This window comes from Empidonax traillii, unplaced genomic scaffold, assembly GCF_003031625.1.
Source record: "Empidonax traillii isolate 1590-97213 ecotype Southwest subspecies unplaced genomic scaffold, ASM303162v1 scaffold44:size1908036, whole genome shotgun sequence".
Taxonomy (NCBI): domain Eukaryota; kingdom Metazoa; phylum Chordata; class Aves; order Passeriformes; family Tyrannidae; genus Empidonax; species Empidonax traillii.
Genome location: NW_020955237.1, coordinates 1,250,520 through 1,263,920, shown reverse-complemented (window position 1 = coordinate 1,263,920; position 13,401 = coordinate 1,250,520). Strand labels below are relative to the sequence as shown.

The following is a 13,401-nucleotide window of genomic DNA, read 5'->3' as shown; positions in this document are numbered from 1 at the left end:
GAGACTTTCTGTGGATTCGAGTGGCGTTTCTTGGAGCTGCCAGCAGAGGGGGCGCAGCTACCTTGAATAGACCGCATGAACATGGACTAAATAACTCAATTTTTCAGAAATTTCCCAATGCCAAAAGTAATGTGTTCACCCAACCGATTTGGACAACATCAAAATGAAAATTTGATGTAACTTGAAGAGTCTAGACTTTGTTTGAGAGTGCCTGGTATCCTGTTATTCTTTACCAGCATTTTAAAGCAAGTGCCACACTTTGTGTTCTCACTCTGGGTGTGAACCTGGGCAGTTACTGTTTTGTTTTCCACGCAGACAACAGAGGTGCAGAGCATCTGTACAAGCTGCAGCTTGAAACAGAATCTTGAAATTGCTCTATAACAATATATTTTGTTGGTTTCTAATTACTATTGAAATCCATAATAATGGTGTAGTACTGTTGCTTTTACAATCCATTTAACTTTTTTAATTTTCTTCAGTTTTTTGAACTGTCACTATGATATTCTTTTCTCAAAGCTTTGTTTGTACTTTTGAGATGATGGTTAATAAAATGTAATGTACGTTTTACTGCTAATTTTGGTGTCTGTAGATTTATAAGAGTGCCCAACGTCTTTTATCTGAAAATTGCTGTGGAAGTGACCATGTTTTTGAAATAGTAATGTTTTAAATTTTTCTTGCAGACAGACAGCCAGTAGTGAAAGTGAGGACAGCTCAAATGAAGAGTTAACTGGTCCTTCCATGCAATCCCAGGGTTCTGCTAAAGGTGCAGCTGAGGATACTGATGATGATGATGATGATGAGTTCATTGGGCCACCACTTCCACCTGGGTTCAAGGATAGTGATGACGATAATGACAATGATGATACAGAGGAGGAAGATAATGTAAGCAATCTGTTCCTCTTTTTAAATGCTTTCAGTAGACTGATTTTTTTGTTCTCTTCCTTTATGATGGAATTTCCAGGTGAAGTGTGACTTGTTTGAAATGCAGGTTTTCTGTTTTTTCTAATGATTCTTCATCAAATGCAAATGGTTGTTTTCATTTAAAAATACTAGGACTGAAAACAAAAATACACATGTGAAATTCATTATCAATTACTATATATATTGTTTAATTCTTTGATTTTGTGTTATGAAAGAATGAGGTAAATATTTCATATTAGTATTTTAGATGGTTTATTTCCCAAAGCATATATAGAATTTTTGAGAAGAAAGAGGAGGCAGAGGTGGGCTTGAAACAGTTCTATACCAGAACTGCTTTGAAAAAATGAACTATCATAACCAAGGGATTTTTTTCCTGTTCTACCCCCCTTTTTTTTCCCCTTTTTGTTTGTTTGTTGTTTATTTTTGTGTATTTTGGTTTGTTTTTTTTCTAAATAAGAGCCAGACCTATTTGGTAAAAAGAATATAGATTTTTCTGTCTATATTGAAATCAAGAAACCCTGTAACAGCCTAATTTTGGTACCACAGATACTTAGCATATCTTTTCTCCAGTTAAAAGGCATCTGGATCTGGTTCTGGGTGATGTGGTTTAGTGGTTTAAGGGTTACAGTGGCAGTGCTGAGTTGATGGTTGGACTGGATTATCTTGAAGGTCTCTTCCAACCTTTACAATTCTGTGAAGAGATTAATAGTTGGATGTTTGTTCTTCAAAACTGTCTGGATTGAGTATTTTGTGGCACTGGATTTTGTTTGATGGTTTCCATGTGTAGCAACAGTGATAGAAGTCCTGTAAAAAGAGCCTTACTTATGCTATTTTGAGTCCCAGGGTAGCAGAAAATGACCTGTATGTCCTGTTACTCATAAAAAAGCTCCACATTTTCAGGTGTCTCAAGGCTTTCCTTTCAATTTCTCTTTAGTTTTTACTGGGCACTCTGTTTGTTCTTTTTGTATGATATCGTTTAGTTTGAATTTTCTGAACTTCAAAACTGAAGTTTAGAGTGCTCAATTAAAATGAACAAGATGAATTTCTTAGGCAGTGAGATAAGTGATTTTTATTAGAGCGAGCCTAAACTTATGCGATCACTAAGTTTTCTTTTTCTTCATTTCCCTGCAGAGGATAAGTGATGATGGAAATTCTTGTGCCTTAGGGATTTACATTATTATGTCTGGTCCACTTGATTCACTGTTGCCTATGGATTTCTTTAATTATCAAACTGTACATTTTAGTCCTGTATTCCTGTGTTCTCCTCTGTACCCCACGTATGACTTGTTCAACTGGAGATAAACTGGAGATAAAGCCCAAACTTCCCTTGAGGGTGACATAAACCCCAAGATGACTTATGGCTTACTACTAATCTGTGTCAGTAATTCTCTTACTTTTTAGTTGTCATAGACTCAGTGAATTTCAGTTGTGTATCATGACTGAAGTCACTCTTTTCTGTCATCTTCTCCAGAATGCTGAAGCCAAAGCAACGTTCACAAATAGCTTGTTTTACTTTAACCTGTCTTCCTCAGTAGTCACTTTGCTGATTTGGCTGTTTTAATTTCTAATAAGACACTGGTGTTTATTTTTTATTTATATGTATTTGAATAATGCTACAACTAGCTTGATGAAGTGGTTATTTGGGAGCAGAGTTAAAAGACCCTACTGAAAAGTTTCAGACAGAAAGGTAACTTGCAGTCTGGTGTGATTTAAGTTTGTCTGAACTTAAGACAATAGTTACAAAACAGTCTAGAATGGATTTGGTTGAGAGTAAGCAGAGCAGCAGAAATATGAGACTTGTGGGTTTTCAGTCTAAACAGTTAATTTATAACAGGGAAGATTTTGTGTCAGTGTGAATGCCTGAGGCCTTTGGGGTCTAGAGCCTTCCCTTACTGCTGCTCATGAACTCAGTTATTTTCTTTCCTGTGAAGGGAATCAGGAAGCAGCTGTGCTTTCCTGATTTCCTGTTGATCGATTGGTGATCATAGGATGATCTTGTGAGCCCCAGGGAAGGCAGGTGTTGCAGTTACGAGAACTCTGTGATTCCTTTTTTTTGCTTGTACCTCAGGCTGTTGTTGGTATATGGGTGCAGAACTGAGACAGGAGAAACTGAAAGCTGAATATTTTTCCCCCCACCCAGATGTAGTGTGAGACTGTCTCTCTTTTGTTAGCATATTTTGCTGCTGAAGTAATTTCTTGAAAACACAAATATCAATGTTTTTGATCCTGAAGGAATAGGTTTTTTCTCCAACACTTGCCAGTATTACAGTGTGTGATTTGTAGTCTGAAGTCTCATGAGGTTTGTATAACAGATAAAATACATCAAAATATTGGTTTCACCCTGATAGCTTGCCTCTATATCTCAAGCCGGATTTTAGACGTGTTTTTTATTATAGGAACATTTTGGTTTTCACTATTCCTTGTTCAGTTGGGTTTGCTTTTTTATTACAGATATGTCAATAGGCATATCTGTCAAGTTGGGTTGCTCTGAGGCTGGCAACTTTTGAGCCCAGGATTGGCCCAGGACTGCGCAGCTCACATTAGATATTTTACAGAATAAACGTGGTGGAAGGAGTAGCTGGTGGTTATTACCTTTGATGGGAATTTTTTGTATCTTATTGGTCTTTTTATGGGAAACAGCAGTTATTTGCTGAATGTTTTGAATCAGCACTGATATTTTTTGATTATTATACATTTTTGTTATAGGTACAAGAGGTATAGTTAATATTAATTCCCCCTGATATTTTCGTCTTGTTGTAGCATTCCTTTTTACATAGGAAGCTTACATTAATTTGAGGAGTGAGGAAAATAAGAAGCTGGCTATTGTGATCAGTTGTTTCATGTAGTAGTTTCTCTTCTAGTGGTGTAAAAACATGTTTGGATCATCAGTGTCAGTTTTTCATGTGTTGTAAGCTTAGAGGGGGAAGAGCGTCTTCTGTAGTGTGAAGCTTTACAGGTTTGGTTTCTATCCTGAGAAATAAGCCTTTCTGGAATACTTGGAAAAAATCTTTAGAAGAGAAAACAGCTTATTTTACAGAGAGCAGATTCTTAATGAGAGCACTATTTAATTTGTTGAATTTTGAGGCTGGAAGATACAGTAGTCTTTGCCAGTTTTTTGCCCTGCAGAGATGCAGTGGGAATCTGTCTGGTATTTGTGCCATCAAAATCTGGCTGGAGGAGGTCAAAGACTAGCAAAAGTAGTACTGTCAGTGTTGATAGGTGGACAGCTTTAAATCTCAGACATGAACATTTTTCAAGGGAATGGATGGCACCTATTAAAAGACTGTAGTAAGAGAGAGTGTATGTGTTGATGCTGTCTTCTACATGTGATTAGAAAATGTTCTGGGGTCTTTCATAAAACTTAACGCACTGTTAGTATCTTGTGACACTTTTCTTGACTTGAAGCAACAGGTACATAGGTGACTGAATGATTTGCCAGATGGATTGGTAAGGATTTACCTTCTATCTGGAACTGAGTTATAGTTGAGTCTCCTTTGGAACGGAGAACTGTTTCGCCCTGCAGCACCAAAGGGATACTAATCATGTCGTAATTATGTCCCTGAAACAAGTACAGCCTTGGGCGTCCTCAAGGCCCAAGGCTGTACTCTTGATTTGGCATGTTTCCAGAATGATAGCATAGCTGTATTCTAGGTTTTAGAATTGTTTTGAGATATTTTTATTTTTTTTTGCAGAAGTTTAACAGGATATACCAGTAATATTCATTTGTTCGGAATGGAAGACAGCCATTTCCTGCTGATTTAGATGGCGAATTTAAGTAGGCTGTAATTGCTCCAATTAGAATTTGGCTATGAAACCGGGCTAAAAATCATGGTGTTATAAAAATAAATAAATTTTAGGGGAATTTTTAGTCATCCTAAGGATTTTTAACATTTAGGCTGAGGACTGTCTGTCCTGGTAACTGCTGAATCTTATTTACCCAGTCATGTTTCATCTTGGCTAAAGAGAAGTGTAGTAAGCTGAACAAAGCAATTTTTGTGTGTGCAATAGAGACAGAAAAGTGAGGGTTTGAGGATGAGAGGCACTATTTTTTAACCATTTCTAGGCATTGAAAATTGATGAAAAATTACCATTGATTTTAATTTGTCACCTTCCTGTATAACCAAAAAGAAAATGCTTTTGTCATATGTGTGCATACTGTGTTCCTAGATCTTGACAATAAAAATCAGATAAATGTATTTTCTTTGTATTAAACTTGAAACAAGTTGTGGATTATTGATGTAATTACCACTATTGCAAAGAGTGAGAAAGAATGTTTTGAAAGTGAGTAAGAATGGATTTGCAAGCTTCACAAAAATCAAAAGAAAACAAAATGTGCCCCCTAAAATTTGTATAATGAAGCTCAGTCTAACAATGTAAGACAATCAAACAGAAACTGGAATGGAAGGAATGCTTAACATAAGAAACTGAGAGCATCATATGAAGAGGGAGCTAACAGGGTAAAATATATAAATAATGGCCAGTCTTTGCGAACGAAGAACGGGGGAAGGTCTTTACACCTTCCAGCCTGCGCATTGGATATTTTAGGTGAGACACAGTGTGCGCGGAACTGAGCCCACCCTTTAATCCTGAGGTTCATCTGCCGGGGCCAAGCGAGCTTGGACGGTGGCAGCGAGGTCCTCAGGACGTAGATGGATTGCCTTACAGGGCTAACGAGCTCCATCTGCCCGGGGAATGTCCTAACTGGGAATCGAACCCGGGTCTCGGCATTGGTGGTGCCACGGCTTAACCACTGCACCACCAGGGGCACTCCAAGCTAACAGGGTAATTCCCTTAGGAAATGTTTGTCTTTGATAAAAAAAAAAGGCATGGGGTATTTGCTCATCTTCTCTTCAACATGGTGCCCCTGAGTTTGTGATTACCAGTTGTTCCTACAGAAAATGAATGTACTTGCAAAAATGTCTATTTTTTGATTCTGCACAAGGCCAAACCTTCTCTGCTGTGAATCACACCATGCCTTTTTGGTAGATAATATTGATTTTAATTAATTTGTAATATGACAGAATATGAGAAGTTTTAGAATTTTTCCTCCACAGATAGATATTTAGCCCTGTGAGATTGTTTCTAGAAATATTTTGTGGGAATATTAATAGGCCTATATTTGTTAACTGCGAGGTACTTAAAAATTAGATGTGACTTTAGCAATGTTAAGTAAAATGTGATATAGAACATAATTATTGCTACTAGTACCCTTTTTAACTAACTTCAGTGGTTTTATGTCCTGTTTTTATTTTCATCATCTCCTTTAGAGACCCTTTATCAGGTTAATCTGAAGCTGGTGGAGCCAGCTTCTTTAGGAGCTGCTGGTATCACTTCTGTGTTTGAAGAGGGAACTGTTAAGAGTGAAAGAAAAGGTTCTTCACCTCAGGGCCTTTGACTACAAACCTCCCACACGCGGTACATGGGATCGTCACGCGACCCTTGATTTATTTATAGTCAGAAGATTTTGTGGAAGCTGAGGTCCTCTACTGTCCTTAGCGGGGGGGGATGTAGAACTTGATTTTTTTTTTTTTTTTTTACTTCCACATATGTTTGAGGAATGGGTAGCCTTGAGTCTGAACAGTTCTGTGACCTACGTCTTAAGAAAAACAGTAAAATATAAGTCTTTCTAAGGACATATTCTGCATGTGCATCTCAGTTACAAGACCATACTTTTGATATAGTGTTATTTAACAAGAATAATGGAAGTTGAAATGTTAGAAAATTCTGTTTATGCAATGGTGTATGAAAATTGAATACTAAATATTACTTTTGTTACTCCTAGTAGAAGTTGGGATATTTGGAGTTGAAGATACTGAAATTAATTTATTCTTTGAGAACCTAAAAAGCTTGCAGGCAAGAGAAAGTAGTGACTACATCTTTATGTGATGCTTCTTTTGGCAGTTGCAACTAATTTCCAATATACTTTTAAAAAGAAGCACAAATAGCATATTGTTTCTATCAATATTAGAATATATAAAATATTTTTAAAATTGGCAAGGAAGTTTACAGCAATGCTCACACTGTATTTGACCTTGTTGGCATCACTGTGATAAACATAAATGGGAGATAAAATGAGAATCTGCTATCTGGCATGTGAGAAGTATCTTTCTGAAAAGTTTTTTATGCTCCAAGCAGAATAATGAGTAATACAGGTACAGAAACCCTTGCTTGAATCAAGGGAAAATGAAGTGGATGATAACAAGTATTTGAAATATTCATGATGGGGAGGAATAAATAATTTAAAAGGGTTGTATTTGAAGGAAGAGTGTAAGTGACAGGCAGTTACACTTCCTCTCTAAAACAAGTCTTCACAGGGTTTTCAATGAAGAAGTGATTTATGTTAAACTGTTGGAACTGGAGACTGCTCCAATGGAATCCTTGGAGAGCAATTTTCTTGACTCTAGCAATGTCTGCTGTTTGTTTAAAAGATGGCTTTGGATTTTTATGAATGTGAGACTACCACATACATTGTTTTACAACTGCTGCAATGGCATTTCTTATTTGCAGGTGGGCACTTAGCAGTGTACAGGGACTATACATACTTGATGCTAACAGTATCCAGATCACACAACAATCATACTGAACTTCCTTCCATTACTCCTGATTATCCTTTTTCTTTATATTTTAAAACCTACTAAAATTATTTTCAAATTATTAGCATCTTGAGAAGTATTTTGCTACATTACCTTGTGTACTACTTGTAAATGTTTATTTGACGCATTATAACTAAAGATTGATAAATGTTCATATGACCAGATGTTGTGGGAATATGTTAAGAATTTTTTCTGCTTTCATTTCATAAACCAAAATAATTACTTTCTCCAGAGGAACTGAATAATCATAAAGAATCATTCATATGACTTTTTTTATTAACCACAGCCTTTCATGCTCCAGTTCTGAGGCTTTGGAAATGTGTTTAAAGCTCTTAGTTAGAATCTAGGGAGTGCACTTGTTGCTTTTTGTAAACTATTTACTCCTTTATGCTACTACAAGTATTTTATTCTAATTTAGAACATTATCAGTTTTATATGTATTGATTTTGTAGAAAAACTTTTGAAATGTCTCAAAGTACTTCTTAATGACAGATAAGATAAAGACTTCTTTTTCAGTTTTCTTCTAGGATCTTGCATCTGAGAACCTTAATGTAGTCTAAAAAGTCAGGTGACTTAGACATAGCATTTGGTTTTCAAGTAAAACATTACTTTGTTAAGCAAAAGTTACTTTCGTATCATAAACATAATGTGCAAGAATAGCATAAAGGTGATACATTATGTAACCTTTATCTCCCAATACAAAAGAAATAGTTCAGATAAGACCTTTGCAGTAGGGATAGGGAGCTCTCTGTTCTGTTTTCTAAAACAGGGCTTAATGCAAATAGCTAATAAATAGTTGTGTCATGAACTCGGGTTCATTCTCTGCTGCTGTGTCTGCATGGCAGTTATTACCTGACTTACCTGGATGAATTTCAAGTTTGAGTTTGTCCACATGAGATGCAGTCAATTTTCGACTTAAAACTTTCCTGTTTCTTTGATTCACCTTAACCCTAGTACTGCCAGCTAACATCAATACACTTTTTTTTTTAAAATTTCTTTCCCCAAAATTGCACAAGAGGGCAGTGAAAACGTCGCAGATCCCTAGCAACCTTCATGGAACTTCTGGATGTCTTGCATAGTTTCTGCAGCCCTCTTTAGCACCTATCTTGGAACGAGTTTTAAGAGTAAACAGCGCTATGTCAGGGTTTTGGTTTGGATTATTTGGATGTGTGGAATTCATTGTAGTGAGCATTGTCAAGGGGTGAAACACAAAGTCTTAAATCAGGGTTGAACTCAGTGCAGTACAGAAGCCCCAGAGGTTATCTTTTATGTAATAATGAGTATGAATGCAGGAAATGAATTCTGGAACAGCTATAGAAAGTAGGAACTTACTTTTCTACATAGGATCAAAACTTTTGTCATGGATAAAAAATGGTTTTGAAGAGTTACAGTATTCAATTAATTCAAATCATGTCTGGAATGAAAGCAGAAAATAGAGTTCTGATTAATATGAATTGTTGAAATAAAAATGTTGGAAATACTTTGTTTCTAAATTTCTGGAGTTTCAGAGCAAACAGCCTTGTGACAGGACAAATGCAAGCACACTAAAAAGGGGTCTGTAAGTATGTTTCTGCTGCAATGTCTGCTGACTCGGCATTTTGTTGGGAATCAAATGAGAGGGACTTCAAGCCTCCTTGAGCCCTCAGTGTAGTTCTTCCTATTTTGAAATACCAGAAAGGAATGCATATAAATGATGTCCTTATTTGCTGTTAGTCGTTGTGTCCAGAAGACAGGTACCAAAACCAGGTGATATATTCTCTGCATGTTACTGAACCTACATCTCTGAGCCTATATTGAAGCCTGCCTTTATGCCTAATACAGGTTGAGTTAAATGTTGTTTGTGAATGTTGTGACAGCTACACAATATTGCAGGCAGAAAGCAAATTTTGTAAAAATGCTGTGTTGATAGGATTGAACTGCTACTACTATTTTTTTAGGAATTAGAAGATAAGATTTCATTCAAAAAATAAATTATGCAGAAATGTGATGGCTGGTGCAGATGGTTCAGTTGAAAAGGCATATCAGCATTGGTTTTCAAGAATTATGTGTAATTTCTTGGAAGAGATGAAGTCTCATTCTTCATATTGGGAATATTCTGAGCAGAAGGGGAAAAGAGTTAATAATTCTTAAACTTTTGAACTGCATCTGAATGGCAAGTATTATGGCACTTGAAAAAATTCTACAACCATTTCGAATTTTAGTGCACAATTTTCAAAGTAGAATCTTTCAGTGTTTCAATTAACATATATCTGTTAAGAGCTTGCTAGACTTCACTTGAAATATGAATTGAGAAGAGTCATAGCTCCTAGAATTACTGTTTCTTTCTCAAGTCAATAATCTTATAAGTTTCATGCATCGTATGGTTTTATAGATGTTTTTCTGCCCTTTTCTAATCAACCTGTTACTTAGGGTGTCTTGGAGTGTGCTGCACTCTACAAAGAAAGCAAAGTTATATATCATTCTATAACCACATCTAGGGGCATCAGCTGGCCTTCAGTGCTATCAGATTTGTAACTTTTTTCAGTATGAATAGTCAGTGTATGTCTCTTGCAAAGCTAATGTCATGAAGTAACTGCTCTTGTTGTCTTAAATACAACAATAAAGATATTTCTCAGTGACATTCCTTCTTTAAGTACATTCACTGCCTTTTCTACTGGGTACCAAAATGTCAGAAATAGAAATTCAGAAGAAAAAATAACTAGCTTAATCATCGTCAGCATCTACAAACTGCACATACCTGTTTTATAAGACCATTGTGACAGAATACTGAATCCTTCTAAAGACAACCCTTTCTTGGTTTTTGGAGTTAAGCCTTGGTCTTTATGAGCATTCTTTGCCATTTTAGGTGCTTTAAGACCATCTTAAAAAAATTCTTTTATCTCCAATAAGTTTTCCTGTGGAAAATATTAAATTTCTCCCATTACTAGTTGTTCTTTTTATATCGCTCTTGTATTTTTTTATACATTCACTTTTCATCATGTTTAAAAATGCTGTCTTGTTTGGATGATGTTCATGGGTGTGCAGGCATACAAGGTAAAATGTTGGGTCACATATCAGACTGTGATAATTTTTGAATGATTAAAAGTGGATCATCCAAATTTAAGTTCTAGAAATAACTGGGTAAACCTCGCAGTATATCTCACTAGAAAATAGTTTAAAAATTCTGACATGGATTTCTTGTCTGTCAACGGTATAATAATAACTTAATTTGTTTTAACTTGGCAGTTATTACATTTCATTTTGCAGAGTCCTTCAGAGTTTTTCATCTGTTCTGTGATTAAATGCTGCCTTATCTAGCATTGGTGAGGACAGCCAGTTGTTTTGGGGCTTTTTTTTGTTGTTGGTTTGTTTTTTTTTTTTAGCCCGTGACAGCCCGTACTGTCATAATTGCTAGTTCTTCCTGTAGGGGTCGAGCATTCTGTTGATATTTTCTGTCCCCTTCCTGCTTGTATCCCTATCTCTGGTGACTCTGCTGTATTCCTCTCCTTTCTCTAAAGGAATCTCTCAAAAATAGATTTTTAAAATAACAGATGTTTATATTTATATTGTGACTATGCAAGCCTGTAAGTAGTAGAGTAATAAGGCAAGTTTCTGCATTTGACGACTGCATTTGACAAGGCAGATCTCTTCAATAATTTCTAAATTAGTGGTGTAAATAGTACTAGGCTTAGTCCAGTTACTGTCCGTAAAATGTTTTTCTTATGGAAGGCAATTATGATACGCTGAATAGACAGTGAATTTATGAGATGGGCCTGACAGTAGTTTTCTGTGATTTCTCAAAGGGGTATAGTCCAAATAAGAAACTGCAATCAGTGTTTTAATTTAGAATGAGCAGTAGTAAAATAATTCAGTGCATTTTCAGCAAAAATATTAACTCCCCTGAGTAAAATGAATGTCACTAAATCTAAAAATTAGTTATAACTATGCTATTTATAATACTGTTTTAAATGAGCATCTGCTCAAATCACATGATAGTTATGAAAACTAGTCCTATCCTGTAAAAAATATAATAGTTGTCAGCTGTAGTTTAACTCTGTAATTTAAGGCAATTTACATTAGTTTACCTCTTGAGAATTGTCTTAGAGTGTAGGAACTAATGGAAGCTGCAACTCTGTCTGATACTTTTAGGGAGTAGCCTCATGATGGACTCTGCAACCAAGTTTGAGCGGGTGGGAGAATATCATAGAAATTACCTAACTTCTCTGGCTGCATCTTGTGGGATGGGTGTCTGAAGAAGAGTTGATATTACTCTGAGTAATACTCTCAGGTATAGAAAGTTTCCATACTGAAAGCTATGGAGAGACAAACATACTGAAAATTTTGGATGGCAGAGATTCAGGTTTCCTTCTAGTGCTTATGTGTTTATCAAACCTCCTTGCTTTCCAGTATAGTAAGAAGATTTTTTTTTTTTCCTGGAGTCAACCTTGGCAGTTCCTTTTTGTCCACCTTTTTGAAACATTACTTAGTGATATAATATTTTTGGAGCATTTTAAACCTAAGTCATATATAGGTGAGAAAATATCTTTATGCTGTGTTTTCTCCTGTGGTTACATAACCACTAGTGTAGTTGGCTCGTTTTCAGAACCAAATTGAGCAGAAGTTCCTAATAACTGGTTTTGGTTTACTGTTTGTAGATGTTGAAGTTCTTACAGATAAAGAAAATGAAATCAGGAGTGATTGAGACACAGATCATCTTAGAGAGATTGTTGGTGTGTTTAGGCTTTCTGTATTAGGAGATATGTCTTGCAGGTCAGAAGTTGATATGAGACTCCAAACACATGTGCAGAATGTTTGTATTTGGAATAAGTAATATTTAACTTATCTTTAATATGTCATAACTCATCTTTTGTCAAAGAAAACAACACAGCTTTAGATTTTGTAGGGTTTTTGAAAACACAGCATGGCAGTCCCTGGCAGTACAGTTCCTGACTTCACTCAGTGCCATTTTTTTTGCTGAAAAGGCATGCAGGAGAAGCTCTGAGGCACACGGACAATAATCTCTCAGCTTGGCACTTCTACCTCGAGGACTTACTGTGTAAATGTTAGGCTTAACATACCATACCTTGTTGTAATTACAAGTTCTGAGAAGGTCATCTCAGGCCTTCCATCCTTTGGGGTGGATAGGTTAAATTGCACGCAGTTCACATTATAGGTTATGGGTTATTTCAGTTCTTTAAGTGCAAGTTTGTAAACACTTGAACAGTGATTAACATCTTGGAGCAAATACGTAACCTTATGAAAAATTCCAGTTTCCTAGCCAGTACTCTCCCACTCCCTTTATTGTGCAAAATTTTGATATGTAATTTGTATTTGCCCTGTCCCTGTCAGTATTAATAGATATTCTAAGCCCTTGATACCCACAACCAGCTGCAAAATCTATTTATATGCATCTGCTCACTCTTTCTAGCTTGTTCCCTTACCTGTGGTCCATGCAACTGGACTTGTTCAGTATCATAGTGACCGTGAGGATTTCAGAACGCATGAATAACTTGTACGGGTTTGAATAATTTTTGTGTCAAACTGATGATTATGTTTCAAAAGCAGGATTCTTTTGCTTTCTCCATTTTCTTAATTCTGTATTACATTGAAATTCCAAGGGCAAGTGGTTCTCAGGTAGGAACAACAACTTACCAAGTGTCAGGATTTTCCTGTTTTAAAGGTTTTTCCATTTTAATAGATTACCCTACTCAGTCATTTCTGAAATAATTGATTTTTGAAGGGAGTTTCTCCCTATCTGTAATGGTCTATCAGGATCTCATGAGAGGACCTGAAGACAAGGTTGCCATCATTCTCTACCCAGAGGTCCATTTTTGCTGTCTCAGACTGGATATTAATTGGAATAACCAAATGAAATGAGGATTCAGAGTACCTGAAGTGTATGGCGCTT

At 36.1% G+C, this 13,401-nt stretch overlaps 1 protein-coding gene across 1 annotated transcript in view; it reads left to right on the top strand.

Annotated features, from left to right (window-relative positions):
- The window catches only part of WDR70 (WD repeat domain 70), a 129,729-nt gene that overhangs the window by 5,668 nt on the left and 110,660 nt on the right, over nt 1-13,401 (top strand). The window contains exon 5 of the mRNA XM_027878707.1: nt 681-882. Within this exon, the coding sequence (XP_027734508.1) occupies nt 681-882 (202 nt within the window). The remainder of the gene's footprint in view (nt 1-680; nt 883-13,401) is intronic.